Here is a 26,470-nt window from a genome sequence, read left to right as displayed (position 1 = left end):
CAAGCATGCACAAAATTGGAGAATCTGTCTGACAGAATGTCTGACTTGGGCATCTAGTAATGTGTTGGAAGTGTGTGTTTGTGTATATGTATCTTGATTTTTAGTAAGGCTTTTGGAATAGTCCCACATGACATTCTCATGAGCAAATTAGGGAAATGTGGTCTGGATGAAATTACTGTAAGGGGGGGGTGCACAACTGGTTGAAAGACCATACTCAAAGAATAGCTATCAATGGGTTGCTGTCAAATTGGGAGGACATATCTAGTGGGGTCTCACAGGGTCTGTCCTGGGTCTGGAACTATTCAGTATTGTCATTAGTAACTTTGATAATGGAGTAGGGAGTGTGCTTATGAAATTTGTGGATGACACCTAGCTGGGAGGAATTGCAAGCACTTTGGATGACCGCATTAGAATTCAAAACGACTTTCACAAATTGGAGAATTGGTCTGAAATAAACAAAATGAAATTCAATAAAGGTCAAGTGCAAAGTAATTCACTTAGGAAGGAAAAATCAAATGCACCACTGCAAAATGGGGAAAAACTAGATAGGTGGTAGTACGGCTAAAAAGCATCTGTGGTATTTAGTGGATCACAAATTGAATATGACAATGTGATGTATTTGCTAAAAAGGTTGATATCTCTGGGGTATATTAAGAAGAGTGTAAGACATGGAAGGCAATTGTCCCACTCTACTTGGCACTGTGAGGCCTCAGCTGGAGTACTGTGTCCAATTCTAGACACTCCATTTTAGGGCTGAACAAACTGGAGAGTCCAGAGCAGAGCAATAAAAATGAGAAAAGGTTAAGAAAATCTAACCTGTGAGGAAAGGCTAAAAAAACAGGGCATGTTCATGAGAAAAGAAGACTGAGAGGGAACCTGGTAAATCTTCAGATGTGTTAAGAGCTGTCTGTTATGGAGAACAATTGATCACTTTATGTCCACAGCAGGTAGAACAAGAAGTAGTTGGCTTAATCTGCAGCAGGGAAGATTTAGGTTAGATATTAGGAAAAAAAATTTAACTACAAGGGTATCTAACTCAGGAATAGGCTTCCAAGGGAGATTGTGGAATCTCTCTCTCTCTCTGTCTTAGTGTACCTATTTCTTTCTTCCCTCTTCACCAAACCCTAAAACTTCAAGTTACATGAATATGGAAGAACTAATAGCACGAACAATTAAAATGCTTGCAAATCAAGTAAGAATATGTTCTTTGATGCAGTGCTATCAGCAGCCTCTACTGCAGATGCAGGAAAGCAAATCATTGTTAAACTGGCCTGTGGTATTTTCAGTATTCAACTGGGACAAGTAAACTAAGGATCCTCTAAAGTGTTGCAGTCTAATAATATGTTGACTTAGAAAATCCAGATGGTTTCTGGCTTCCATTATTAAAATATAGAAATAAGTCATAAGAGTCCTTATAACTTGCCCTTTAAACACTACTAATTACATAAGTACTGTGAGTAATGCTGAGTTATTGAGCTGTAAACAGAAAATGAAGCGTTTAACCAAGTGTCGTGAGGTAAATAGCTGAACAATTAATCTTATAGGTGTGTGTTCATTTAGAGCCAGAAAGTCCTATTTTTTTTATATTGCCTCACACCCCCCTCAGCAATCATCTGATCCTTTTGACCTTGAAGGAGCTAGTCTGTTCATAAAATCAGACATCTACCTCCCCTGACTCAGCCTCTCTGAGCAGGAGGTTGTCATTATCCCTTATGAAATGCCCTTTGCATATTTTGAAGTCTTTTACTATTATAATCAGTGCTGTTGAGCAATCAGGTTGGGGCTCCCACTTTTTCCTCCTCTGTACCTTTATTTCTCCAAATACTACTTTGAAGGTAGATCCACACAAATGGGAGCTTTCAGCCTACATTTGCAATCCCTTGCCTTCTGGATTGGTTGCTGTTAGAAGTCCCTTTTAGAGATACTAATTGACCTATATTATAATGTTTGCTCTCCCTAACCAAAGGGATAGCCTAGCAGATAGCTAGTTGTCTGCTATGCCCTTGATGCTAAAGAGATTAGGTTCATGTAATTCATAGATTTCTTGCAAAACTAATTCTGCTTTAGATCAAATATGAAATGTGCAAATGGATTTCAATCTATCATATTTGGTACTAAGTCAGCTTCTCTCAGCACTCCTTTCTGGCTAGCACATTAAATAGTACTAGCTAATTGCTGGGTGTCTTTTGTTGGCCTTTTCAGGTGGGACACAGGTAAAAAGGCTGCCAACAGAAACAAGGATTAATGTTTATTTCAGAAGGTGTAACTTTCCTGGACTTGTTGGGAGGAACTAGGAAAGGGGTAAGATATAAGAATAAGTTATATCACAGTATCCGTAAATGCTCATTGCTGACCACTGGATCCTCATGGTTTTATAACTTTTGTAAACAAAGTGTTGTTGGTATGGCTGTTGTCACCTGTGGAGTGTAGTACAGGCCTCAAAAAAAAAAAAAATCCACTTGCTTCTGAAAAATGGGAAGCTTTGCCAAGCAAGTGAGGGGACCAATTCCTTTAATGTCTGCAAACTGGAATTGTAATTTACTTAAAATATATAAGGGCTAGAGTTGTGCTGGTAACTTCCCAAATGTGAATGGATTAAAACGGGTGGGCAAACTATGGGCCGCGGGCCGGATCGGCCCCTCAGGGCTTTGGATTTGGCCCGTGGGACTGCCCCCCCCATGGCACCACAGGCCCCGCACTGCTCTCCAGAAGTGGCTGGCCCCGAGGCAGAGGGCGCTGTGCGTTGCTCTTGCCTCCAGGCACCGCTCTCCGCAGCTCCCATTGGCCGGGAACAGGGAACCGCGGCCAATGGGAGCTTCGGGGGAGGTACCTGGAGGTGCAGCAAGGGCAGCTCACATGGAGCCCTCCCACCCCACCCCCACCTGCCCCAAGGGGCAGCAATGCTTCCTGGAGTGGTGTGGGGCCAGGGACAGGCAGGCAGGCAGGGAGCCTATGCTGGCCCCAGTGCGCGCCACTGCCACGCCGGAGCCTGAAGCCCTCCTGCACCCTGCCCCCCAACTCCCTGCCCGAAGCCCCCTGCCTGCACTTTGCACCCCTCCTTCACCCCAACCCCCTGCCCTGAGCCCCTTCATACCTCTCCTTCACCCCTCCTCTGCCCCGGTCTCTTGCCCTGAGCCCCTTCCTGCACACCGCACCCCCTCCCACACCCCAACCCCCTGCCCCGGCCCTGCATACAATTTCCCCATCCAGATGTGGCCCTCGGCCCAAAAAGTTTGCTCACCAATGGATTAAAAGGACATAATGTCTTTGTTCCGAATGCTCTCATGGCTTATAGGTTTGCAAAACAGAAGTAGAATAAATAAAAAAAAACCCTCTAATTGTTTTCATTGCTGCTGTAGGTAGTAGTGAAATTGTCAAGAGTTGTGTATGCAGCTAAACCTTGGTGAAATTTCTGAACAGCAGTGGAGGCACTCTCGGGGAGCTAGTCACAAGGGAGGCTGAAGCGGGAGGGCAGATAAGAGTAGCTGGCGTTTATTCTCACTGCCTTTGAACCAGGCAGGAGGCTGGTGGAAATGTAAAGTAATGGAGCCTCTCCCCTCTTGCCTTTCACAGCAGCTAAGAAGTTCTGAGGGGCTGCGGGGAGGGGGGAGAGAGAGAGAGAGAGCGAGAGCAAGCTTCTGGCTGCTGCAGGGAGGCACTGGCATTTCAAATATGACGCAGGCTGGTGCACAAGATGGCACCAAAGACAGCCCTCTCCCACTTGTTTGCAGGGTTGGGCTTCTCACTGGGGCTGTCTCTCTGGATCTCATTTTTGGAGCTCCCAACCCTATATCTGGCTAGCAGGTCTAATCCTTCCATTAGCAGATGTCTAAAACGTTTATCAAGCCCTAGGCCAGGTGTGTATTAGGAGTGTTCTGCTGCTATAGCGCTATACTATACTAGAGACTGAGTGGCACAGCTATGTCATTCACAAATCATACCCCATCACACTGTGGCTGACAAAGCTGTGCCAGCAAAAGTTTGTAGTGTAGACCTGGCCCTAGTGAAGTGTCAGTTTGCACCAATCTCTGTTATCCCTGCTTTGGCTTACTAAGGCCTGGTCTGCACTTAAAATTTGTTTGACCTATCTACATTGCTCAGGGATGTGAAAAATTTCAAACCCTGTGCGTTGAAATTAGGTTGACTTAACCCCCATTGTAGACACAGCGAGGTTGTTGGAAGAATTCTTCCATCAGTGTAGCTACCACCTCTTGGAGAGCTGAAGTAACTACACAGATGGAAACAACCCTCCCATCGATGTAGGAAGTGTCTACGCTATGGCTACAGCGATCGTGCAGCATATCCCAATAACTTGCACTTATTTCACTGCTTTCATCCAAGGTTCTGAAAGTATTTTACTGGTTATTTTACAGTGCCCAGAAGTGCGCTAGGCATCTGCAGAATATATAGAAGCTACAGACTCTGCTCTGAAGACGTGACATAATAGAAGGGGTGGGAAGGATTGCTAAGCTACAGTGTTTATGAACCTTTAACTAACTATTTGACAGCAATCCTGTGAGGATACATATCGTATATATCATACTGATGTGTAAAGTGAGTGACAAAGTGGTTAATGGCCTGATCTTTAGAATTCAGTGAGAGCTATGTGTGCTCAGTACCTTTTGAAGTGGGAGCCCTAAGTGGTTTATCCAAGGCCACACCAAATTGTTGTCAATGGAAACAGAACCTAAGATGCCTAAATCCCAGCTCCTGACCTGAGTAGTCCGAGAACATGAACACTGCTTATTTGTTTTGCACTAATTTATCTTTTAATTTATTATATGGAGTGCCATAAAGTGAGCATAAATACACCATGATGAATTACACCTGTCATATCCACTGGTTACATTTCAAAGATCTAAAAGACTTGTAAGAAGAAAAACAATTTGCAAATTGGACTCTTACACAAACTGTGCTATTAATATGCAGTGACTCTCCCATGATTCTGGAATGTGCAGCAAAAACAATTTATTTTATCTGAAATGCTGAACAATCTACCACCATATGCCCTCTACTGTATTGTTTTGGTGTTGTACAGCAATGTTAGAACCCTGTTTCAAAATGAATCATTCTGTCAGCTGGCCCTTGGGGTATTCATAGTACAGTAAAGCAACGTGGGTTAGTTAATCTTTTATCATTTTTATTATTTTCAAAGCATATCTATGGTCTAATGGCAATTAACCATGCATTTCTTTATATCCTCACTGTCATCTTGCGCTAGTTGTAAGTATTCAACTGTTAATTAGGCTAATATGGTTAGTTTGAACATCTTTTTGTATATTTGAAAGACAGTCATTCATTTTAATATTAAATCATATATTTTTGTTAAAGTATTGTCAATAATCACTTTCCATTTCCTGTTTTTTAGTTGAAGCTTTATATCAAACTACTTACCCAGAATATCTCCAGTACATTTACTTAGTGGCTCCAATATCTCTTATGATGCTAAACCCAATTGGGTTTATCTTCTGTGAAATCCAGAAATGGCGAGATAATCGCAGTATGTCGCACAACAAAATGAAAATAGTGGGACTCGGTCTCCTTCGAGTGTTGCGGAACCCAATAGTATTCATGGTCTTCATAGGAATTGCCTCAAATTTTATTCTTGGCCAGAAGATTCCAGTGTATCTTGAAAATTTCCTTGATGGACTAGCTAGTTCATTTTCTGGCTCAGCACTTTTTTACCTTGGACTCAGCATGGTGGGACAAATAAAAAAACTGACGAAGAATGCATTTGTTGCACTGATTCTTCTCATCACAGCTAAACTGTAAGTTTGACGTGTTTACTTTTGTATTTACATGTTTCAATATTTTTTGTATATCTCAACATTTAGAAAAGCATTATATAGACCGTCAATATTACTAATACTTATCCATATATCTGACAACTAATATCTTATATTATTAGAACAGATCTCATTTTTAACAAATTTACTTTTCATTCCAAACTGCTTGGTTAGTTTTTGTATTTTGCTTAGCTTAAACGATGAAACTAAACTGGTGAGCTATATTGGTTCCTATTTGCTTTTGAGTCATTTTAACTTCTTGTGCTACAATATTTAAATTCCCCAAATAATTTTGGATTAAATTATTTTTAAAATCCACTTCAGTTCATATTAGACTATAAAACTATTTATTTACATCTAAATTTTGAGTATCAGTAGATGATAGTTTCCCTTTAAAGTTCAACCAATTTGCCAGTGAAGTAACTTCTGCCATCTCTCTGCCCTGACTAAATAAATGTTCTTATTGTTGAACTGTGCACTCTTTGCTTGCTGTGAAGCTACAATTCGCATCACAGTATTACTGCTCTGATATAGTCAAAGAAATATAAACATCATATGAAGAGGAGCTTAGATATTGGCAGAGTAAAAATAATTAACATGCATAACCCAGATCAGTGATAGTGAAGTTGTGAATTGGACACATGAAAATAATATGAAAGAAAACTAATTGATGTCCATGCTATTTTTTGTTTAATACTAGGCCTATATACATCTGTGTGGATTTTTTGCCCCCATTCCCTCTCTTTCCCCCCCGCCCCATCCAAAAAAGATGGTGTCTTGACACAGCATTGTTAAGGGAAACTTTTTCCCCCCCTTGCTTGGAAATCATGGCCAATATTTCCCAACCTAGATGCCTAAAGATAGGCTCAGAATTCTATATTTAGGGACTTGCCTCACTTTCAAAGGTAGTGAGTGAGCACCTGCGACTACCAATGACTTCAGGTGGCATTTATGGATGCTCAGCACCTCTGAAAATCAAGTACATTTTTATTTACATACCTTAACAAGGAGTTAGGAGACTAACTTGAGGCAACCACCTTTGGCCTTTGACTTTGCACAAAAAGCAGCTCAGCATATTATGACAAAATAGGCTTATATCCTAAAGCAGTGGTCTCCAACCTCTGCCCGAGATCACTTTTTGAATCTAAGGGCAACTCAGGATCTACCCCGCCCCTTCCCCGAGGCCCTGCCCCACTCACTCCATTCCCCCTCCACCCTCACTCACTTTCACCAGGCTGGGGGGCAGACGGGGGGTGCGGGTTGTGGGCTGGGGCCAAGGGGTTTGCAGTGTGAGAGGGGGCTCTGGGGTGAGCCTGGGGCAGGGGGTACAGGGTGCTGGCTCTGGGAGGGGGTTCAGGGTGCAGAAGGGGGCATGGGATGCTGGCTCTGGAAGGGGGCTCAGGGCTGGGGGTTAGGGTGCAGGAGGGAGTTTCGGGTGCTGGCTCCGGGACGAGGATCAGAGATGGGGATTGGGGTGCGCTTCCCACTGGGCAGCACTTGCCTCCAGTGGCTCCCGATCAGTGGCGGGCGCCGCGAGGCTAAGGCAGGCTCCCTGCCTACCCCGGCCCCACACCACTCCCAGAAGGGGCCAGTGTGCCCCTGCGGCCTCTGGAGCGGGGTGGGAGGAGGGGGGCACATGGCTCCGTGTGCTGCCCCTCTCTGCAAGCACCGTCCCCACAGCTTTCCCGGCCAATGGGAGTTGTCAGGGCGGTACTTGCAGGCAGGAGCAGCGTGCGGAGAGAGACCGCAGGGCTGCAGTGGCCGCTTCTGTGAGCGGTGTGGGGCTAGGATCGCCCAGTTGATCGCAATCCACCCGGTTGGATCCACTGGCCTAAAGAGATTCTAGTTCTCAGTGCAACTTATAAAAAAAATTCTTTGAGTTTGTCAGTTTTAAATTGTCTCTGATGTTTGGTGACTAAGTAGGAAGGTTTACTGTGTAGTCACTGTTTCAGTTGTGCAAGAAGAACTCTGCTAAGATTCTTTGCTCACCACTGGACTCTTACAGCAAGCTGTTCAAACATGCGTGATTGCCCACTGCTTTATTCTTCAGCCTGTGGGATGTCCCCAGTTTTAATGCAGATTTCCCTCAGGAGCAATTGTCACTATATGGCATCTTTCCTTCAGTTAGCCTACACATACTTTGCTCTGCTTTCTCAGAGCCTACTGGAATTTTGCTGATCTATGGACTGTTTGGGAGATGACAAGGATGCTAAAAATAGCAGCGCTCCCACTATATCTTGCCTCTGTGACACAGCATCTCCAAAACCATGCCAGGAGCTAGATTGTTTTCAGATGCTCCATCTGGCTGCCTGATGTGGACATTTTTTTCTGACTTGGTTATCTCAAACAAGATTCTGGACCAGATTCTGATCTCAGTTGTGCTGGTACAAAAACTCGTATTGACTGGCCTGAAAACCAGAGTAAATTATTTTAAAGGATTTATATGGTGACTCTGAGATTGGAATCTACTTCTGTCTGTATTAGTTCATGTTGCAATAGTTAGCAGGTATCTAAACTTACTGTTGGAGTTCTATTATATATTTCTTTGAACATGATTTTCTGTATACATACCATTGTATCCAGTTGCTGAAAGTGAGGTTCCTCTTGTCTGAATAACAGTATTAAATATACAAAGAAAAGCCTGAAATTTCCCCTTTTTAGGTGAAAGCAATGTAGGGAAATGTCACTAAATGAGTAATGTGTACTCATTTTTTCTTTCCTTTTCAGACTGATGATGCCACTTTTCTGTAGAGAGATGGTGGAACTGTTGGACAAGAATGACAGCTTAGTCAACCACACCAGTTTATCAAACTATGCATTTCTCTATGGAGTCTTTCCAGCAGCACCTGGCGTGGCTATCTTTGCAAACCAGTTCAATATGGAAGTAGAGATTGTATGTGCCTGACATTTAGCAAACTCAGCACTAATTTTGATTTTAATTTTACTGAACTGATATTTTTAATACAAACTTTTGAGAAAGTTAGCTTTTCATAATATAGACACATCTGGGTCTCTTATGCTCCCTAGGGATCAAAATATGAATTACATTTCAAATTAACAATTAAACCAGGCAGTTTTTTTCTGCTTTCTGTTTCAACTGTTCACATAAAACAGATTTTATTTTTTTTTTAAACCTAAGATCCTATTCCTAGAGTCTAGATTAAGAAAGATATCTGGACTGAAATAACTTAAAGCATAAGGAAAATTCTACATGCTCCTGTTGAAGCCAATGGAAGTTTTATCACTTGCTTCAGTGGGAGCTGAATTAGGTCACTGCTATGAGCTTTTGAAAATCCCACCTTGAGTGACTCTCCCCTCTGGTTAAACCTTAGGATAAAAACATGTAGTTCTTGTTTCTTATCCAGAGGACACTGCTCCAACTTATCTATTGGATTTATTACAAATAACTCTTAAACAGAAGAGATGTTTTATGAAGTGAGACAAGTTCTTACAGGTATTCCCCATACATTTCAGGGTGGAAAGTCCAAGTAGCCAGGGTGCATCATGTTTATTACCAGACCCAGCAAATGGCTCCTATTAACAGCTTCCCATATAGATTATTCAAGATGCTGAGAGAGAGAGAGACTCTGGGGAATAGACTATATATGAAGTTGTTGCTGCCTTGAATATGGGCACACACTGATGCTGCTTTTTTAGCAGCATTTTGGAGTGGCATTTCACATAGTTCCGGAATCTGGCCCTATATACATATGCATATATAACTGTTTGATTGTTTTCAATGTTCCTTCTAGGCAAAATAATATTAAAACATTTGGCTTAATTTTTTAGAAGAACTACACAGATTTTTGCAAAAATGTACAAGAAAGATACAATAACGAAGCATTGTAGGCTGAATTTTGTGTCTACCAACCTTGGCAATGTCCCTTTTTTAGTCAGAGGGCTGGTGTGTGTAGAATCTCCACTGCTGCTGCCATGTGAATTCTGAAAGCAAGGAAGCCATGGAAAACCAAAATATAAGTAACTTATAAACACATCCAGGCTTTTTTTTTTCCCTCCTTGAATTTGAGTGACAGAAAATGCACATCTGTGCAACCAAATTTTGTTAATGTAAAACATAAAGCTGTGCATTGGCGGGAGAGACTAAGCTGTGACACACCGCACTGTACTGCGTGCGCCCAGTCCTGTCCTGGAGTCATCGGGATTACTCCTGTGAGAATGCACTGTTAATTTAAGAGAATTTGCAGAGAGGGCTCCCAAATGGACATTGTTTTTGATTATGCTCATTACAAGATGTTCATCTTATTCTTAACTGTCTGCAAGAAATGGATGTATTTCCTACAATTCATAGCCCATATTCTAACCATGCAGTACATTGACTTCAGTAGAATTCCATATGGTATTTGAGACCAGGGTAGAATTTTGCCCATAGTATATTTCGTAAAAACATAATTTAACTAGAGGTTTGATATCTTTTCCACTGTCACAAATTTGATTTCTGTTTGCAGATTACCTCAGGAATGGTGATAAGCACATTTGTGTCTGCTCCTATCATGTATGTTTCTGCTTGGCTATTGACCATTCCATCTATGGATCCAAACCCACTGGCATCTGCAATCCAAAACGTTAGCTTTGATATAAGTATTGTCAGTCTCGTCTCCCTGGTAAGTATTGATAATACAGTAAGGCGAAGGAAATACCAAAACCACATTAAGTGGCAGTAAGGTAGTGACAAACAACAGGCCAGGTAATTGAAAGACAAAATTGTCATTTCATCACTCTTCTCCTGTTGTAGGAGAGGGGAGGAGAGAAGAAAGAGGCTCCCCGGTGTAGGGTAAAGCTACCATAAAGCTAACATGAACACTAAGTAGTAGTAAAAAAGGATGGTCCAGTGGTTAGGGCATTAGAGAGAGGGCGTGCGCCAGATCCTCCTATCCTGAGCACCCCTAATTTCAGCATCTTTTCCACCCCTTTCTGAGGGGCAAGCAGCCTTCAGCATATGATAGAGCAGCTTTAACTTGCCCCAGCAACAACAGTCCCCTAGAAGTCACACCATCCCAAGCACATAGGAGGCATAGCCACAGTGCGTTCTATGGCAAAGGGACTGGGAGCAGGTGGTATAGAGCGGACTCTTCCAGCTTTGTTACCTAAAAACAAAAGGAAATGACTTGTTGGATATTTAATTCTGGTATGGTAAGCCTGAGTGCTCATCTTAATTTTTAAAAGTCCTAAATTGAACTCTTATTTCTTTTGTGTGTTTCAGATCTGGTCTCTTACGGTTATTCTTTTGAGTAAGAAATATAAACAGCTTCCTCATATGCTGACGACAAACTTACTCATTGCTCAGGTCAGTACCATGTAGAATATAAAAAACTTCAGATACAAGCTTTTATTTTTTTCTGAAAAAGCTTTCCACACAGAGATTCCTTTATTTATATAATATATATAATGAAGGGAAAAAAGATCTAACACATTACTTTCTAAATAGCTTCAGTGTTACTATGCCTCTGAGATTTTGTGTAGTAGAATGTATAGTATTTACTGTACAGAACAATTGTTTGTGATTCTGTTGGAATAAAATGATTGATGATGATGACATTAAAGTCTCTGTGATAGAACTGTGTCTCAAACTGAGAAATAGAGGAAATTCAGAGGGAAAGCTCAGATTTGGAATACATTCTTTTCTCAATTTTATATGTGTAATTCTAAGTGGTGTTAGATTCTATCTTTAGAGATATGATTATCTTTTCATCCCCCAATGCTTCCCAATCTATATATCCATTAAGCACCATTGACATGAAGCCATCTTCATTTGGTTGCTGTCAGCCACTTGAGGACATCTGGTACACAGCAGATGGGCCAACAGTGAGAGGGAAATGTTGGCCAAGGACACTGAGCAAAACCTTGTATTTGAGAAAAGGGCCATGGGACCTTTAAGGTCCAGACTTGACAGAAAAGATTTGGATTTATAAGGTCTCTGCTGCAAGATTTGAGTAATTGGAGTAAATTGCATGAGAATTCTCCATGTAGTGTGAGACAAGAAAAGACTGAACCACCCTTAACTCACTGGAATCTGTGTGTGCTTTTTTTCCATGCTTTGCAAATGTTACTCTTGCCTGACATATAGATAGGATCATAAACATGCAGCATAAATTCATACAGTAGTTGCGGGACTGTTTTCTCAATACACATATATAATTCCCATTGTTACAAGTAGGAGTGAGTTACATGTGCCTAGCATTGGGAGAAAAGACCACATAGGACCTTCTTCCCTGGAAGTCAACTTCAAAACTCCCATTGAGTTCAGTGGGAGGATGATGGCCCCTGTGGTGTGCATATGCAGCAGACCTTTTTCTTAAGTATAATATTGATAGAAATATATAGTACAAAATATTAAAACCAGCAAGGCTCTGTTGACTATTATGGGGTCATCCTTTTCAAATATGATTTGTTTAAATTGGACACTACTTTTTTTATAACTGCAAGTTAACTTCAACTGTAAAGGTTATTTTTCTTAAATTTTTATTATAATAATTTATCTGGGCCTCTTCACTACTAAGATTATCCTTGGACAGGTTGTGTCCTCAAGTGTGAATTACTTACCTGGTAATTCTCCCAGATATCCAAACCTCTGTCAATCTCGGGGTTTTTTCAGTGCCCCTGTCAAGGTTTCTTTCCCCACTTTGAACTTTAGAGTACAAATGTGGGGACCTGCATGGACCCTTCTAAGCTTAATTCCTAGCTTAGATCTGGTAACGCTGCCACAGGCCAGAATTCAGTGTCTGGCACACTTGCTGTCCCCCCAAAACCTTCCCCTCCCTGGGCAGCCTTGAGAGGCTTCACCAATTCCCTGGGGAACACAGATCCAAACCCCTTGGATCTAAATACAAGGAGAAATTAACCATCCCTCCTCCTTTCCCCCCACCAATCCCTGGTGGGTTCAGACCCAATCCCCTTGGATCTTAAAACAAGGAAAAATCAATCAGGTTCTTAAAAAAAAAAAACTTTTAATTAAAGAAAGAAAAGTAAAAATCATCTCTGTAAAATCAGAATGGAAAATGCTTTACAGGGTACTTAGATTCATATAGCCCAGAGGAAACCCCCTCTAGCCTCAGGTTCAAAGTTACAGCAAACAGAGGTAAAAATCCTTCCAGCAAAAAGAAGCATTTACAAGTTGAGAAAACAAAAATAAAACTAATCCGCCTTGCCTGGCTACTTACAAGTTTGAAACATGAAAGACTGATTCAGAAAGATTTGGAGAGCCTGGATTGATGTCCCGTCCCTCTCAGTCCCGAAGCGAACAACAACAAAAACAAAGAGCACAAAACAAAGACTTCCCTCCGCACAGGTTTGAAAGTATCTTGTCCCCCTATTGGTCCTCTGGTCAGACATCAGACATCAGGCCAGGTTTACTGAGCTTCTTAACCCTTTACAGGTAAAAGAGACATTAACCCTTAACTATCTTTTATGACAGACCCCAAAACGCTTTAGACAAAAAGAGTGTGTAATACATTTCATAAAATTTGTTTTCTGAACCCTGTTACTTCAGGTTTCTCTAACTCTAGAATATGTTTGTTGTCAAAAATAGAAAATCCCTGAAAAACAGGTGCTTAAGTCAGTGACGTAGCCTTAACTTGAGGCCACTATTGCACTGCTTTAATGCTGTGAAAACTCATTTTTAAATATCTGAGAATCCATAAATTCAAACAAAATTCAGTTGTCTGGCTATGGATAGTGGATTTTTGGTAACTATTGTATCTGAGCCACACTATTTATTTTCCCCCTAATATTTTCATTTCAATACGAAAATGATTGCAGCTTCACTCTCCTTTCACAGGTTGTTGCCTGCATTGGAATGGTGATATGGAATTTCATTATTAGAGAGAGAAACATCACTCTGCAGATTCTGGTGTTCATCTTGTTATACAGCTCGCTTTATAGTACTTATTTGTGGACAGGTAAGTTGGAATGTGAATAACTTCTGCTTTCATGTGGTAAAAATAAGTATTGTAGCGTACAATTAATGTTCTAGAGTAATTGTACTCTGCAGAGTCATCTTTCCTCACATTGTATGTTAATCATTTATATAATATTATAAATGTTCACAGTTCTGTACAGTGGTAGGTCATTGCCAAACAGAAACATACATGCCTGCACTGAGGAGCTTACAGACGAAGGCCCTGATCCTGTAGTTTGTGGATACATTGCTGTGCCTATGCAGAGCTCTGTTGACTTGAGTGCAGTTCTGCATAGATGCAGCAGCCTGTTTGTACTGAACAAATTGCAGGAATATGCCTTAAAGGCAAAAGCAAACACAGAGTGAACAGTGGGATATAGCCTTTTAACATTTCATAAACAGTGTGTGGGTTTTCTGTAGGTTCTTAAGGATGGAGACAGTGGCAGATTGATGTATAATAGCATAATTTCCCCAAAGCTCTGCTAGGCATATGGGGTGCAATGGAAGTGGACAAAACAGAGCAAAAGAGGTGGAAAGAATGAGGCAGGACACTTGGATAGCCTAATGGGAGTGTGACGGGGTGTACCAATCCTGCATGGGGCCAAGAGGGTCTGCCCAATCACTGTGGGCCCAAGAGACCACAGACCTCACCCCTGCTGCACGTGCTCAAGGTGGAAGGGACAGATAAAAGGAGGCCACCCAGCTCAGTCTGGGCTGGCTGGGGAGGAGGAAGGATGTGTGCTGCAGGCTCCTGCAGAGACGCCTGTGACTCTCTGAATGGTGGGAACTGTGGACCTGGGCTATGGAGGACCAGCCAACTGCAGAGACTGACTGGGATGCTGAGCCGCCGCCAGCCGGGGAGAGGCCCAAGATGCACCTTGCGATACAAAGGACCCAGGGAATGTGATAGAAGCCGATGCTTAAACTCTTAACAGGGAATTTGCCTGGGTTCCCCTCCAACCCCCACCTCACCTGCCAGTAGGTGTGGCTACTGCTTGTTTGCTCTGCCCCACCCAGGGGCTACAGATTGTTCCACCTGCCCAGAGGGTCAGAACCCCAGCTGCTATTGCCTGCCCCAGCCAGGTGGCCCACAGGCCATAGTCTGTTGTCTGTTTGGCCCTGCCAGGGGTCCCAAGCCCTCCTTGTTGTACTTACCCAATCGCACAGGGAGTCCCGATGACTGTGTGATGGGATGTACCAACCCCGCACTGGGTCAATGGGGATGGCCCCACTCAACACACAGGGCCCCCCATGACCTTGAGGATGACCATGTAGAACCATGTAGTTATCTGAATTTTCCACATCATGTAGATTATGGTTTTTTTTTAGCTTTTCATTGGCCTTTGATGAGAAAACATGAACAGGCACAGACAAGGTTTCTTGTGAGGAAACTTTAGCCAGGCTTGAAAGGCCTCCTGCCCCTTCTGTACTACTCAGTCATACATGTGTCTCAGGACCAGTATTAAGTGGGCAGCCTCATTGCACTTGCATTTCATTCACTCATACCCAGGGCCGGCTCCAGACCCCAGTGTGCTTGGGGCGGCATGCCGCGGGGGGCGCTCTGCCTGTCGCCGGGAGGGCGGTAGGCGGCTCTGGTGGACCTCCTGCAGGCGTGCCTGCGGAGGGTCTGCTGGTCCTGCGGCTCCGGTGGACCTCCCGCAGGCATACCTGCGGATGCTCCACCAGAGCCGCGGGACCGGCGACCACCTGCGCGCCCTCCGCGGCGTGCTGCTGTGCTTGGGGCGGCGAAATTGCTAGAGCCGCCCCTGCTCATACCCATATATGGTTAGCTCCCTAAAGGCAAGGCATTTCCCAATGGGAGTAGCTGGTTGAAAATCAGGCCCCTTATTTGGACACCTAATTATGGACTTGGGACCCCAGCTTTGGTTGATCATTTTTAAAAATCTTATCCACAGTTTTTCACATAAATTATGGAAGTATGTAGTTTGCTAACTTCCTGAGTTGTGAAGGACTGAAAATAGAATTTGGAAGTCCCGCTCAAAGTCACTGTTATGTATATGTAAAAATGTACAGAGTTTCTGGTTATGTATAGTTTACTAATTAATCAATAATTGTTATAGTATCCAACTGGTCAATACGTTGACATAACACCAGTGATGAGCTGCCAAATTTTTCACAACCGGTTCCCTCCTCCCTCCAAAATTTTAACAACGGGTTCCCTCCTTTCCCCCCCCCTCCGGGGGGGGGGTCGTGCCCCATCCAACCCCTCATGTTCCTTGACACACACACTCCGAGACCCCTGACCCATCCCCCCCTTCCCTGTCCCCTGACTGCCCCTTGCCGCCACCCAACCCCTCCTCTCATTCTCAATGGCCCCCCAGAACCCCTACCCCATACAACTACCCCTTCTCTCTGTCCCTGAGTGCCCCCACCACCTCATCCAACCCTGCTCTTTCCTGACTGCTCCCCGGGACCCTTGCCCCCATTCAATCCCCCTGTTCCCTGCCCTCTGACTGCCCTGACCCCTATCCACCCCCCCACAACCCACCCCCTCCCTGCCCCCTTACCACACTGCCTGGGGACCGGGTCCACTCTGCCAGGACCATGACCAGCGCCGCGGGGCCCAACTCCCCGAGCCAGGCCGGACCAGAGCAGGCACCGCTCGGCGGCAGCTGCTCGGCCCGACTCCCCAGGCCGGCACCGGGGCCCAGCCGCTCGGCGGCAGCCGCTCGGCCCGACTCCCCGGGCCGGCACCGGGGCCCAGCCGCTCGGCCCGACTCCCCGGGCCGGCACCGGGGCCCAGCCGCTCGGCCCGACTCCCCGGGCCGGCACCGGGGCCCAGCCGCACCTCCCCTCCCCCTCCGCGCCCCAGCTTACCTGCCTCCATGCTGCTTGTTCAGGCTTCCCACGAACATCTGATTCGCGGGAAGCAGGGGAGGGGGAGGAGAAGGGGGCGGAGCAGGAGAGGAGCGGGAAGTGAGTTTGGGCCGGAACTTTTGTTAAATTTAGCAGCCCTTAACAACCGGTTCTAAAATGGCTGCTAAATTTAACAACGGGTTCGCGCGAACCCGTGCGAACCGGCTGCAGCTCACCCCTGCATAACACCTATCTATATAACACATATCTACATAAGACCTGCTACTAATGTCCTTATTAGCAACTATAAAAACAAACTACTCATATCTAACATTCTTATGACCTCTACTAAATGTTTATAAATCCATTAGAAACCATTTGTAAATGGAACCTTACTGCACAGTGAGCCCAAGTTTCTTTAAAATTTTAAATACCTATTTATAATGTAACTTTTGAAGGTAATATTTTTTGTATATTTTTGTCAGAGTAAAATTAGGGAAAAAACATTGTAGCTTGTAGCTTTTGACTTAATATATTGAGGAGCAAGAAAGAAAAAAAATCTTACCAGCTGTGTGATATTGGATGCCAGTTGTAGCGTATCTAGACTCTTCAATTGTTACTTTTTTTTATAATGAAAAGTAATAAGCCTATTGTCTTCTTAGGTTTCCTCTCTCTGACTTTACTCCTTTTAAAGAAAAGAGACGTAATAAAGATCCCTGTTGGCTTTATCATCGTAGCTGGATGGGGGTAAGTTGGCAAAAGTTTCCTGTAGAATAAATGAGAACGTGCAAAATAATTATTTTCCTGACACACTTTGTATTTTGCTGTTGCAGCATCCCAACACTTCTAGTGGGAATCTTACTAATAACTGGTGAACGTAATACTGATAGCATTGACTCAGCATTTTTTTATGGAAAATATCAGGTATGAGTGTTTCTCTTCACCCCTTCTGACACCTGCCTTTCACAGTACGTTATTGAGAAACTGTTTGTTTTCTCTCTTTGCTTTACATATAACTAAAGAGCTTTCTTCCAAGTACAGTTTACAGTTCTAGCAATGCAAATACTAGGGATCAAATAGACACTACTCAGCTTGAAGGCTGTGGTAGTAAAATGTTTTTCTGTAACAAACAATTATGAAAGACTATTTGAAAAGGGAGCCTTTTTGGCAACATTGACAAAAAGAAAGCAGGGACTGAGTAGCCTGGGAGTGATAATGGGCTGTAAATCCCTCGTCTTCTAGGTCAGTGGTTTCCAAACTTTTTCCTAAGGTAATCCACCAACTACATTTTGATAATTTTTTTTTAAACCCACCTGGAGTCCAAATTCGTCCGGGGGAGGGACAAAATCATAGGCCAGCGTCCTTTTCTCCTCCCCTGCTTCCTTGCCCTGCCAAGGGGCAGCGTCACCCTCTGCTCTGATGCTGCAACCCTAATCTTAGGCCGAAGCAAAACGGGGGTAAAGTTAGAGAATGAGCCAAGCCCACCTTGTAGTCACCCAGTAGCAATGGCTCCTGTCCCATGAGACTGGACTTGGCTCCCCACTTCAGGCATTGCTGCCTGTTGCAGCATCCCTCAGGTTTGGCCCAGCCATCCTTCTGTCATGACGGAAGGGCGGCCGAGCCAAATTTGAGTGAGTGGCACTGCTACCCCATGTGGCAGGTCTCAATGCTTGGAATGGGGGAGCTGGGCCCCACCCCAGGGGAGAGGAGCTGCCACTGCACAGTGGGTACAGGGCAGGCTTGCTTTCTAAACCCCTGATCCTGAGGCCTCCCCTCTGCATTGGGCCTGTAACCCATCTACAGTTTTCCTGCAACCCTCTGGTGGGTTGCTACCCACCATTTGGGAAACACTGCTCTAGGTTACCAGTTTGAATCCAGCTCAGCTTGGTAGTTAGCTAAAGTTGTTACCATCTAATGGTTAATCAGTGGTCTTAGTCAAGGTCCTGTAGACAGGTGTCCACACTACTAGAGCATTACACCAATTGGCAATAATTAGCATCCTCATTGGGAGTCTTGGCAGAGAAACCAAGGACTGAAAGCACCTGGAGTCTGAACTACACTCTTACTGATAAATTGTCCATTCATCTCTGGCATGACCTACACAGCTGGGGCTATGTGAGGAAGCCCCCCTTGCTATAGTTTTACTTTGCTGGTGGATAGAGAGGACATGAGTCTGCAGGGTTGTCAATCTGGTACTTGTCACAAGTACTAAAACAATTTCCAAATTGATACTGTGTGTTGATGGCAGATCTGTCGGACAGAAAGGCTAATTGGACTTGCAGAAGGAGAGGGGGTGGAAAATGGAGCCCTGCAAAAAGAGGAAGAGTGCACTTGTCCTTGGAATAAGAATCACAGAAGAAGGGGAAATGGGGGGAAAGGACGGGAAGTAGGTGAGAGCTCTCATTGCCTGGAGAGAAGGGTTCCTACAGAACAAAAGCCAAAGAAAAAACCATCTGCAGGTTATCCAGGCTAGGAAGATCAGCTCAGCCAAGCATGCTGAATGGACCTTTATGTCTTGTGGCATAAATACAGAAATACATTTTGGTTTGTTCAGATTTAGGTGCTCCTGGAGGGTTGGATTCTAGAAAGTGCTAGTATTCAATGTGTCAAAAAACACGCTTTTACATTTTCTTATGTTAAGGAGGCATATCTTTTCTCTTGATTTCCTGTGACAGATGGTTACCACAGCAGTGACCCTATTCATCAGCATTCTGATATCAGGTATCTCACTTCTGTGTATGAACAGAAATGGACAGGAAACTGACTATGAGGTATTGAACCCATATTCGCATAATGGCCAGAGGGAGAACTCTGAAAGGGAAGGGAATGAGGAGAGTCAGACGTCAAGCAGTGGCTCTCCACCTTTCGCAGAATCCTCTGCAGAAAGAGGTACGGTGCCTGGCTGTGCAAAAAACTGGGAGCTGGGGATTAAACCATAATTCTGTGCATGAGTTTGGAAGGAGGAGTGGGGGGAGGAGAAAAGCTTGTCTTTGTCAGTTTTTGAGAAATGCTAAGCTGCTATGGTGATGCATGAAAATATAACCTTAATAGTGCACTTTCTCTCAGTTACTTTAATATGATGATTTAAGGGAGGTTTCTTAGTTATCCGTATACATAATACGGTGGGTGTATGTATTTAAAAATATAGTGGTGTGTGTATGTGATATCCATGTGATAGATCTCATTGATCAGGCATCTCAGACCATTTCATCTGCACCCTGCCCACTAACCCATCTCTTTCAAGACAGTCAAACTATTCATTGTCCTACTCATTTGGATTTAGTATGCTCAGTTATGCCAGTGCTCCCCTTACATTGTTTATGTAGCCAAGAGCACCTACGTTGCTCCCATAGTGTAATGTTGTGTTTGAAAACTTCAGTATACTAGGAGTCTGAAAAAGACCCTCTCTGAATGGAAGCTGGAAGAGAATTGTCACACCCTTCTCCTTTAGGGAGTCAGTAATTTGGATATTTGCAGATGTTCAATCAATGCTCTTCTTTTAGAAGAGAATAGAATAATTTAGTTTTCCCATCACATTACTATAAATCAGGGAAACACTAACTATCTTTAATACTTAATATTTTTAATAGGTTGCTGTTCATGTCAAACAATAAATGGTGAGTTATGCTGCTCTGGAGAGGGAGAGCCAGTGTCAAATGCCACCACTAATGATAGCTGTTCTCCTCCCACCGAGACAGGTACAATAATAATGTATTCTCATATAATAGTCTATCTATTGCAATAGTAGCAAAAATTAAATTGGGAGATGTCATCACTTTAACTGTTCTACTTGGATATCCTGAACTTCTAATTAAAATAGAAGGTTTTTGCTATCAGGTAACTTCTTATAGTTTACACTCTGCCATCAGAGACCGTTGTAGTATTTTTTATTGTCCAGAACTATTAATTTGTAACAGACAATTTAGAAAGCTGCACAGAATGCAACTCTTTTAGGGGATTTGTCCTCAGCCCTTTCAGCACTAGTCTTCACACAGGGGATGGGACTTTCAAGATATAGGGCACTTCTGTCAGTTCATAAATTCCTGGTCCTAAACTGTTGGGGTTAGCATGAAGGGCCTAATCCAAAGTCCATAAAAGTCTTTCTATTGATTTCAATGGGCTCTGGATCTAACCCTGTAGATTGTATTTTGCCCTCATATGGAACATTCCCTTTCAAGTATTTGGAGTTTGGGCAAGTAAGTGTTTGAGGGGTCCCAAAGAGCCATGGAAATTGAAGAACAGTTCACAATGAACTTTCTGCACCCTGCGAGAACCCTTGGTCCAGCCCATGCACACCTTTTCTTCTCAACAGCCATCAAAGTGATCATGCACACTGCAGCCTTCCTTAGCTGCGCACTTTACAGGCAACTCCATTCCATACGTACTGTATGCACAACATGTAACTTTCAACAGGTAACATGTAACTTTCAACTTTCAAATGGAACCCAAACCATTTCTCACTGCAACACTTAATCAGGTCTCCTCAGTGAGGGCTATTTCCACACAGTTTATCCCCAGTCACTTAGGAACAAATGTCACACGGATGTGGGGTTTTTTTGGTAAATGTGTGTGTGGCCTTTTTCATTCCTACCCCCAAATGGCTGAACCTTATTTGCTCAAATCAAGCAGAGATGATTTCAGCCTGATAGGAGTTACAATGGAAACACTCATGTAACCTTAATTACAGCAGCTGATCATGCTTCCCACTGTTTTACCGAACTGCAGTGACACATATCCTGTTTTGTGTGTAGTACATATTAATGTCCTCTTCATGCAGTTCTTTTGTTGCCATCTAGTGGCAAGTACAGAGAACTTTTTAATAACCACCTGTAATTTGCAGTTTGAAACAAAAGGAATATCCATTCAGTAAGGGTATTTATAGCTGTCTTTAATGATGTGGGGTTATGGTACATTGCTTTAGAATTGTATGCTAACAGAACTGTGTAGTGTTTTGATACTGGAAGAAACAGGAAGAAATTAACTGATTAATCTGTAGCTCAACGAGGCTAGGATATACAGCAAGTTAGAAATGACAGTGTTTTTCTAATACTTTCACTATACTGGAAATTCATTGTCGGATTAAAAACTTGTTCTGCAAAACTGTTCATTTTTTTAGTACTGCCAGGAACAGTTTCTCAGAGCTAACCACTACTAAACTTTTCACTAGTGTAGAGCTGTAATTTAGGCAGCAAAAGTTTTTGTTTTGTAAGGTTTTCTTGGTTAGGGAGAAAGTAACTATCTCCTCCACAAATCAACCAATCTGCTTTGGGACAGCTGTCTGAACAATTTATAGTTAAAGCTAACATTAAAATTTCCCTTTTTGTGCATGCAGCCTCAGCACAGAAATTAAAATTGATGATATACATGCAAATTCCGGAAGTAGTAGTAATGTAGTTTGTGCATGGACTTGGAGCCAGGAACTCCTGAGTTGTTCAAGACTACAGTGTGTGTCAGCAATGATTAAATCAGTCATTTCAGCTCTGAATAATGTGTAGGTCCCAAACATGAAGAAAGCTGTGTGTGTGGACATTCCTGGTGTTCACTTCCTCCTCCCATCTCTCCCCAATACTTCCTCCTCCTCATTGCTTCTAAAGGATTGTTGTAAGATTGTGGCTTTTGCCTGAGTGTTGTACAAGCTGTCTAGTACACTCCTTGACAGCAGGGTCAGAATGGTCAGACTGTTTAAGTTAAAAGGCCTAATTATAAATTCTGGTTAATGTTTTGCAGCAAATCAGTGTGAGAGTCAGTGCAGTTCTGAAAACTGCCTATTGGCACAGGAAGAACAACGTCTGCAGAGTGGAGACAAACAACTGGCTAGACACGTGTTGCTGTGTTTACTTCTCATTGTGGGCCTGTTTGCTGTAAATATTTCCTCTTTCTGACATTGATTAGATCAGTGGTTTGTGACACTTTTTCAGGAAACCTTTTTCAGGCAGACCAGTAAAAAGCTTGTAGTTCCCCATTTTTCTGGGTCAACGTCAATTCAGTCTGCACTATATTAAATGAATGTGTATGTCTCAGTTCTGTCCCTCATTAGAAGAGTACATCACAAAATGAATTGTGCTAACTCTGTACCGTTAACACTGCAGATGGCAGTGAACAAGTCAGGGCTGACAACAGGATGGGGAGGGACAAAATTTGACTTCTCATTGGTCTGCCAATTCATCAAACTTTTTTCAGGGATCTCTTTCTTCACTACACAATAGTCAGCTTTTTAAAAGTGCAGTAGTTCTTTGAAAAGGGGCTACCTAAAAATGGCTCCTTCTTGCTTAACAGATCTGTGCGGATTCAGAATTCAGGTTGCTTTAGCGATGACAAATACGATGGTGATGAACATGGTATAAGAACCTGTATAAAATAAAACAGAAAAATCTATTCGTGCTGTTTTATATTAGCACTGTGGACTCCACACAGCCACCCAGTAAGCTGGACTCTATTCCTTTGCTGTATCATCAACAGAATTATTTACTACCTTCCAGTTAGAGCCAATCAGTGACTCCTGTGAGATGTTGTTGAAGACCCCAGACTGTTTGCTGGAGTGTAACTAAGTCAACATTTGACCTTCAGAAACTCTATTGCTGGTGGTGATGCAGAAGAAGGAAACAACCCAGTTTGACTTTCAGAGCCCAAGTAGAGTTTGTAGGGCTGACAAAAAACATACACTTTTTACAAGTAAAAATGTATATTTGATATAGTATCAGAGAGGTAGCCGTGTTAGTCTGGTTCTGTAAAAGCAGCAAAGAATCCTGTGGCACCTTATAGACTAACAGACGTTTTGCAGCATGAGCTTTCGTGGGTGAATGCCCACTTCTTCGGATGGCATCCGACGAAGTGGGCATTCACCCACGAAAGCTCATGCTGCAAAACGTCTGTTAGTCTATAAGGTGCCACAGGATTCTTTGCTGCTTTTACATATTTGATATAGAAACTAAGAGGAATTAGTGAACCCCACAGTGCCATTATTAGTCAGAGCAGAACTGCTTTTTAACTGCGTCAGTGGTTCTCAAAGTTCATTGCACCGTGACCCCCTTCTGACAACAAAAATTACTGCACAACCCCGTGGGGGGGTGGGGAGGGGACCGAGGCCTTTGTCGGTCCAAGCCCTGCCGCTCTGGGCTTCAGGGGGGCCTATAACCTGAGCCCCACTTCCCTAGAGAGTGGGGCTCGTGCTTTGGCTTTGGCCCTCGGCAGTGGGACTCAGGCTTCAGCCCCGGCCTCAGCAAGTCTAACGCCAGCCTTGGCACCCCATTAAAATGAGGTCACAACCCACGTTGGGGTCCTGACCCACAGTTTCAGAACCGCTGAACTAGGTCATTGGAAGCAAGTTTTCCTTTTTTCCAAATATCGTATATCAGACATTTCAAATAATTATAAATACATTTTTGTGGTGGCCCATAAGATAAAGAGGTACCTGAAATTTTGGCCCCAGTTTTATCTATAAATCAATTATCAGATTTTTAGTTGCAGAAACTATTAAATGAACTATGAGCCCCTTGCTACTCAAAAATTATTTCACTTTTATGCCCACATAAGCTACCATTTGTTTTTCCAGATTATGTTCAGCTGAAGTGCATACCAGCACCATTTCAGCTGCTATTGAGCTTTCATAAAAGCAAGAAGCAATGTAGGAAATGCTGGTGTTCAGCTCAGTAGGAATGTTTGCTTTCTGCCTTATGAAATATTGGCTCAGACAGGTTTGCTACTTATTAATTACCTAAGTATGCATGGAGGTTAACATAAAAGAACAAGGTCCTCCTTTGTTTAGGGTATTAGAGGTGCAGGCCCTTAGCAGTGATGGTACATTTCACCCTTAAAATCGATCAGAATATGTGGGTCCCATTTACAGCTACTGAACCTCACAAGGAATGTAGCAGGTTACTTGTCAGTGACTGTTTTTGTTCTAGATGACTTATTGCATAAAGAGAATAAATGAGGTTTTTTTGGTATCTTCTGTGAAGAAGAGAGAATTTTCTAACACTCAATTTATATTTTTAACAGAATCTGTCCAGCTGTTTGTGGTGGTTGTTCAACCAAGAACCTGGAAGGCTCTACGTGGAATTGCAGTTCTTTTGTGCTGTATTTAATTTTGGTCAGGTACTTAGCAATGTTTCCTTTAAAATCACTTATTTCTCTTGGCTGCTGACTCTGTTAGCTGCCATCTTTGCATGTTTTGGTAGCAGACAGCACTCTTGTGTTGGCTGAAGTCCCTCTGCTATGCTAAAACCTCCAATTTCTGTCATGCTTTACTTTCAGTGTTTTGGCTTCTGTGTACCTGAGAGTCTTTTCAACTGCACAGTGTTTTATGGACATTAGAGGGTGATTTACACTGGCACAAATGGCAGCGGGGTTCTCAATGCCTGTTGAAAGTCAAAGGGAGCTAGGCCTTGTCTACAGTGGAAGGTTGCCCCAGTTTAACTTCAGGTGTGACTTCACACCAATCTAGTTAAATGGGGCAAAAAGCTGTGTAGCCACGCTCTTACTTCAGTATAACGGTGGCTTATTTCAGTTTGGTTAAACCTGTTCCTAGTCATCTTAAACTAAACTGAAATAAGCCACCATCCATTGAACTAAGCCTTTTGTATGAGTGTAACCATATTGGTTTAAAAGACGGTTCGGGTTATATCAGGTTATATATGCAACTTTCTTAGGTAGACAAGCCCTTGGGGACTATACTACCTTTGAAAATTTTCCCCTCCCTCTTTGTAGTAGGTGTCCTTTGGCTAAAACACCAAGTGGGAATATTTTCCTCTTGTGTTTAACAGATATTATGGTGCAAACATTGCTGAAATAACATGAAGTGCTCTTGGAGCCAAAATGGAACCGAATCCTACGAGGTGCTAGTTCCTTCTAGGATTTGCAGTGTCCTCAGCTCTCATTGATGATGCCAGCCAGCATTTCACATCAATGAGAGTTGAGGGTGGTCAGCACTTCACAGAAGAAGCTAGCAATTTGCAGGATCAGAGCCATAAAAAAAACCTCTGATGCCTTCTGGCAAGCTTCTTAAAATGTGTAATCAAAATAACATTACACTTGTGTGTGTGTCATCATTTTACTAGCACACAAATTGAAGAATTTTCCATTGACAGACAAATTCTCCTTTCCAGACATCTTTGATAATTTGCTATCTCAAATCATTATATCCTTATGTCACACTTCATCACCTTGGATGAGATTCTGATGCCACATGTGCTGGAATGTGGCATCATTGAAGGTATTGAGAACATGTAGTAGGCTGATAAGAAAGGAGTCAGGTCAGTGTATGTGTATACGCACGCAGACATCTTGGTAATCAGCAGTGATAGGAAAGAACATGCTGAGACTTTCAGTGGAGGGTTGATAAAATGTGAGGTGTATCAAGTTTTCTAGGAAGGGGCAGTGATTCATTTCAACAGGTCACTTATCCAATTTTCTTTGGCTGCCTACCATGGCATTTTCTGCTTCACAGGTTGTTCCTGTTTGCAAGTTTTGTATGATAGCAATTTACTTGTGGAACACTTGCCTATCAACTTATTCTCCTCTTTATTTTAGCTGGTCTTATCATGCAGATAGCTCTGGAAGGATGTTGTTGTGTTTGTAGTAGCAGATGAGATGTAGATCTACGTGAATAAATTTACCAGACTCCTTGCTGGAGAAGTTCTTTGACTTCTATTGAATACCTGCCTCTGTCTGTCTCTTTAGGTCCAAAATTTAAAGGATCCTTAATCCTATTTATTCTTTGAAATAATGTCCAGGCCACAAAATTCAATCCTGATGGCACTAAATTCAGTGGATTATTTTAATTTTCTTTTCTTTCCTGGGTCTGAAATAATGTCATTTCTAGGTTTATAATACTGATATTTTTCTGTGTTTTGGTTTTTTTCCAGGGCTTCATATCCTTTGGTATTTTTGGTTTGGATAAACATTTAATCATTCTGCCATTCAAAAGAAGGTAAATCCAATCTTTCAACACTTA

At 42.8% G+C, this 26,470-nt stretch overlaps 1 protein-coding gene across 7 annotated transcripts in view; it reads left to right on the top strand.

Annotated features, from left to right (window-relative positions):
* Window positions 1-26,470, top strand: part of GPR155 (G protein-coupled receptor 155) — a 52,989-nt gene that overhangs the window by 19,926 nt on the left and 6,593 nt on the right. For 6 of the 7 annotated variants that reach the window (XM_045032733.1, XM_045032734.1, XM_045032731.1 and 3 more), the window contains 12 exons: window positions 5,369-5,768; window positions 8,514-8,679; window positions 10,253-10,408; window positions 11,008-11,091; window positions 13,582-13,702; window positions 17,181-17,265; window positions 17,352-17,442; window positions 19,194-19,407; window positions 20,109-20,216; window positions 22,246-22,379; window positions 24,517-24,612; window positions 26,382-26,446. In XM_045032733.1, coding sequence (XP_044888668.1) covers window positions 5,369-5,768; window positions 8,514-8,679; window positions 10,253-10,408; window positions 11,008-11,091; window positions 13,582-13,702; window positions 17,181-17,265; window positions 17,352-17,442; window positions 19,194-19,407; window positions 20,109-20,216; window positions 22,246-22,379; window positions 24,517-24,612; window positions 26,382-26,446 — 1,720 coding nt within the window. Of the gene's footprint in view, window positions 1-2,202; window positions 2,302-5,368; window positions 5,769-8,513; window positions 8,680-10,252; window positions 10,409-11,007; window positions 11,092-13,581; window positions 13,703-17,180; window positions 17,266-17,351; window positions 17,443-19,193; window positions 19,408-20,108; window positions 20,217-22,245; window positions 22,380-24,516; window positions 24,613-26,381; window positions 26,447-26,470 lie in introns of all 7 variants that reach the window. The other variant, XM_045032737.1, reaches the window with a different exon arrangement.

This window comes from Mauremys mutica, chromosome 10 (genome assembly GCF_020497125.1).
Source record: "Mauremys mutica isolate MM-2020 ecotype Southern chromosome 10, ASM2049712v1, whole genome shotgun sequence".
Classification (NCBI taxonomy): domain Eukaryota; kingdom Metazoa; phylum Chordata; order Testudines; family Geoemydidae; genus Mauremys; species Mauremys mutica.
The sequence above is the reverse complement of the archived record's forward strand: the minus strand, read 5'-3'. Positions and strand labels throughout refer to the sequence as shown.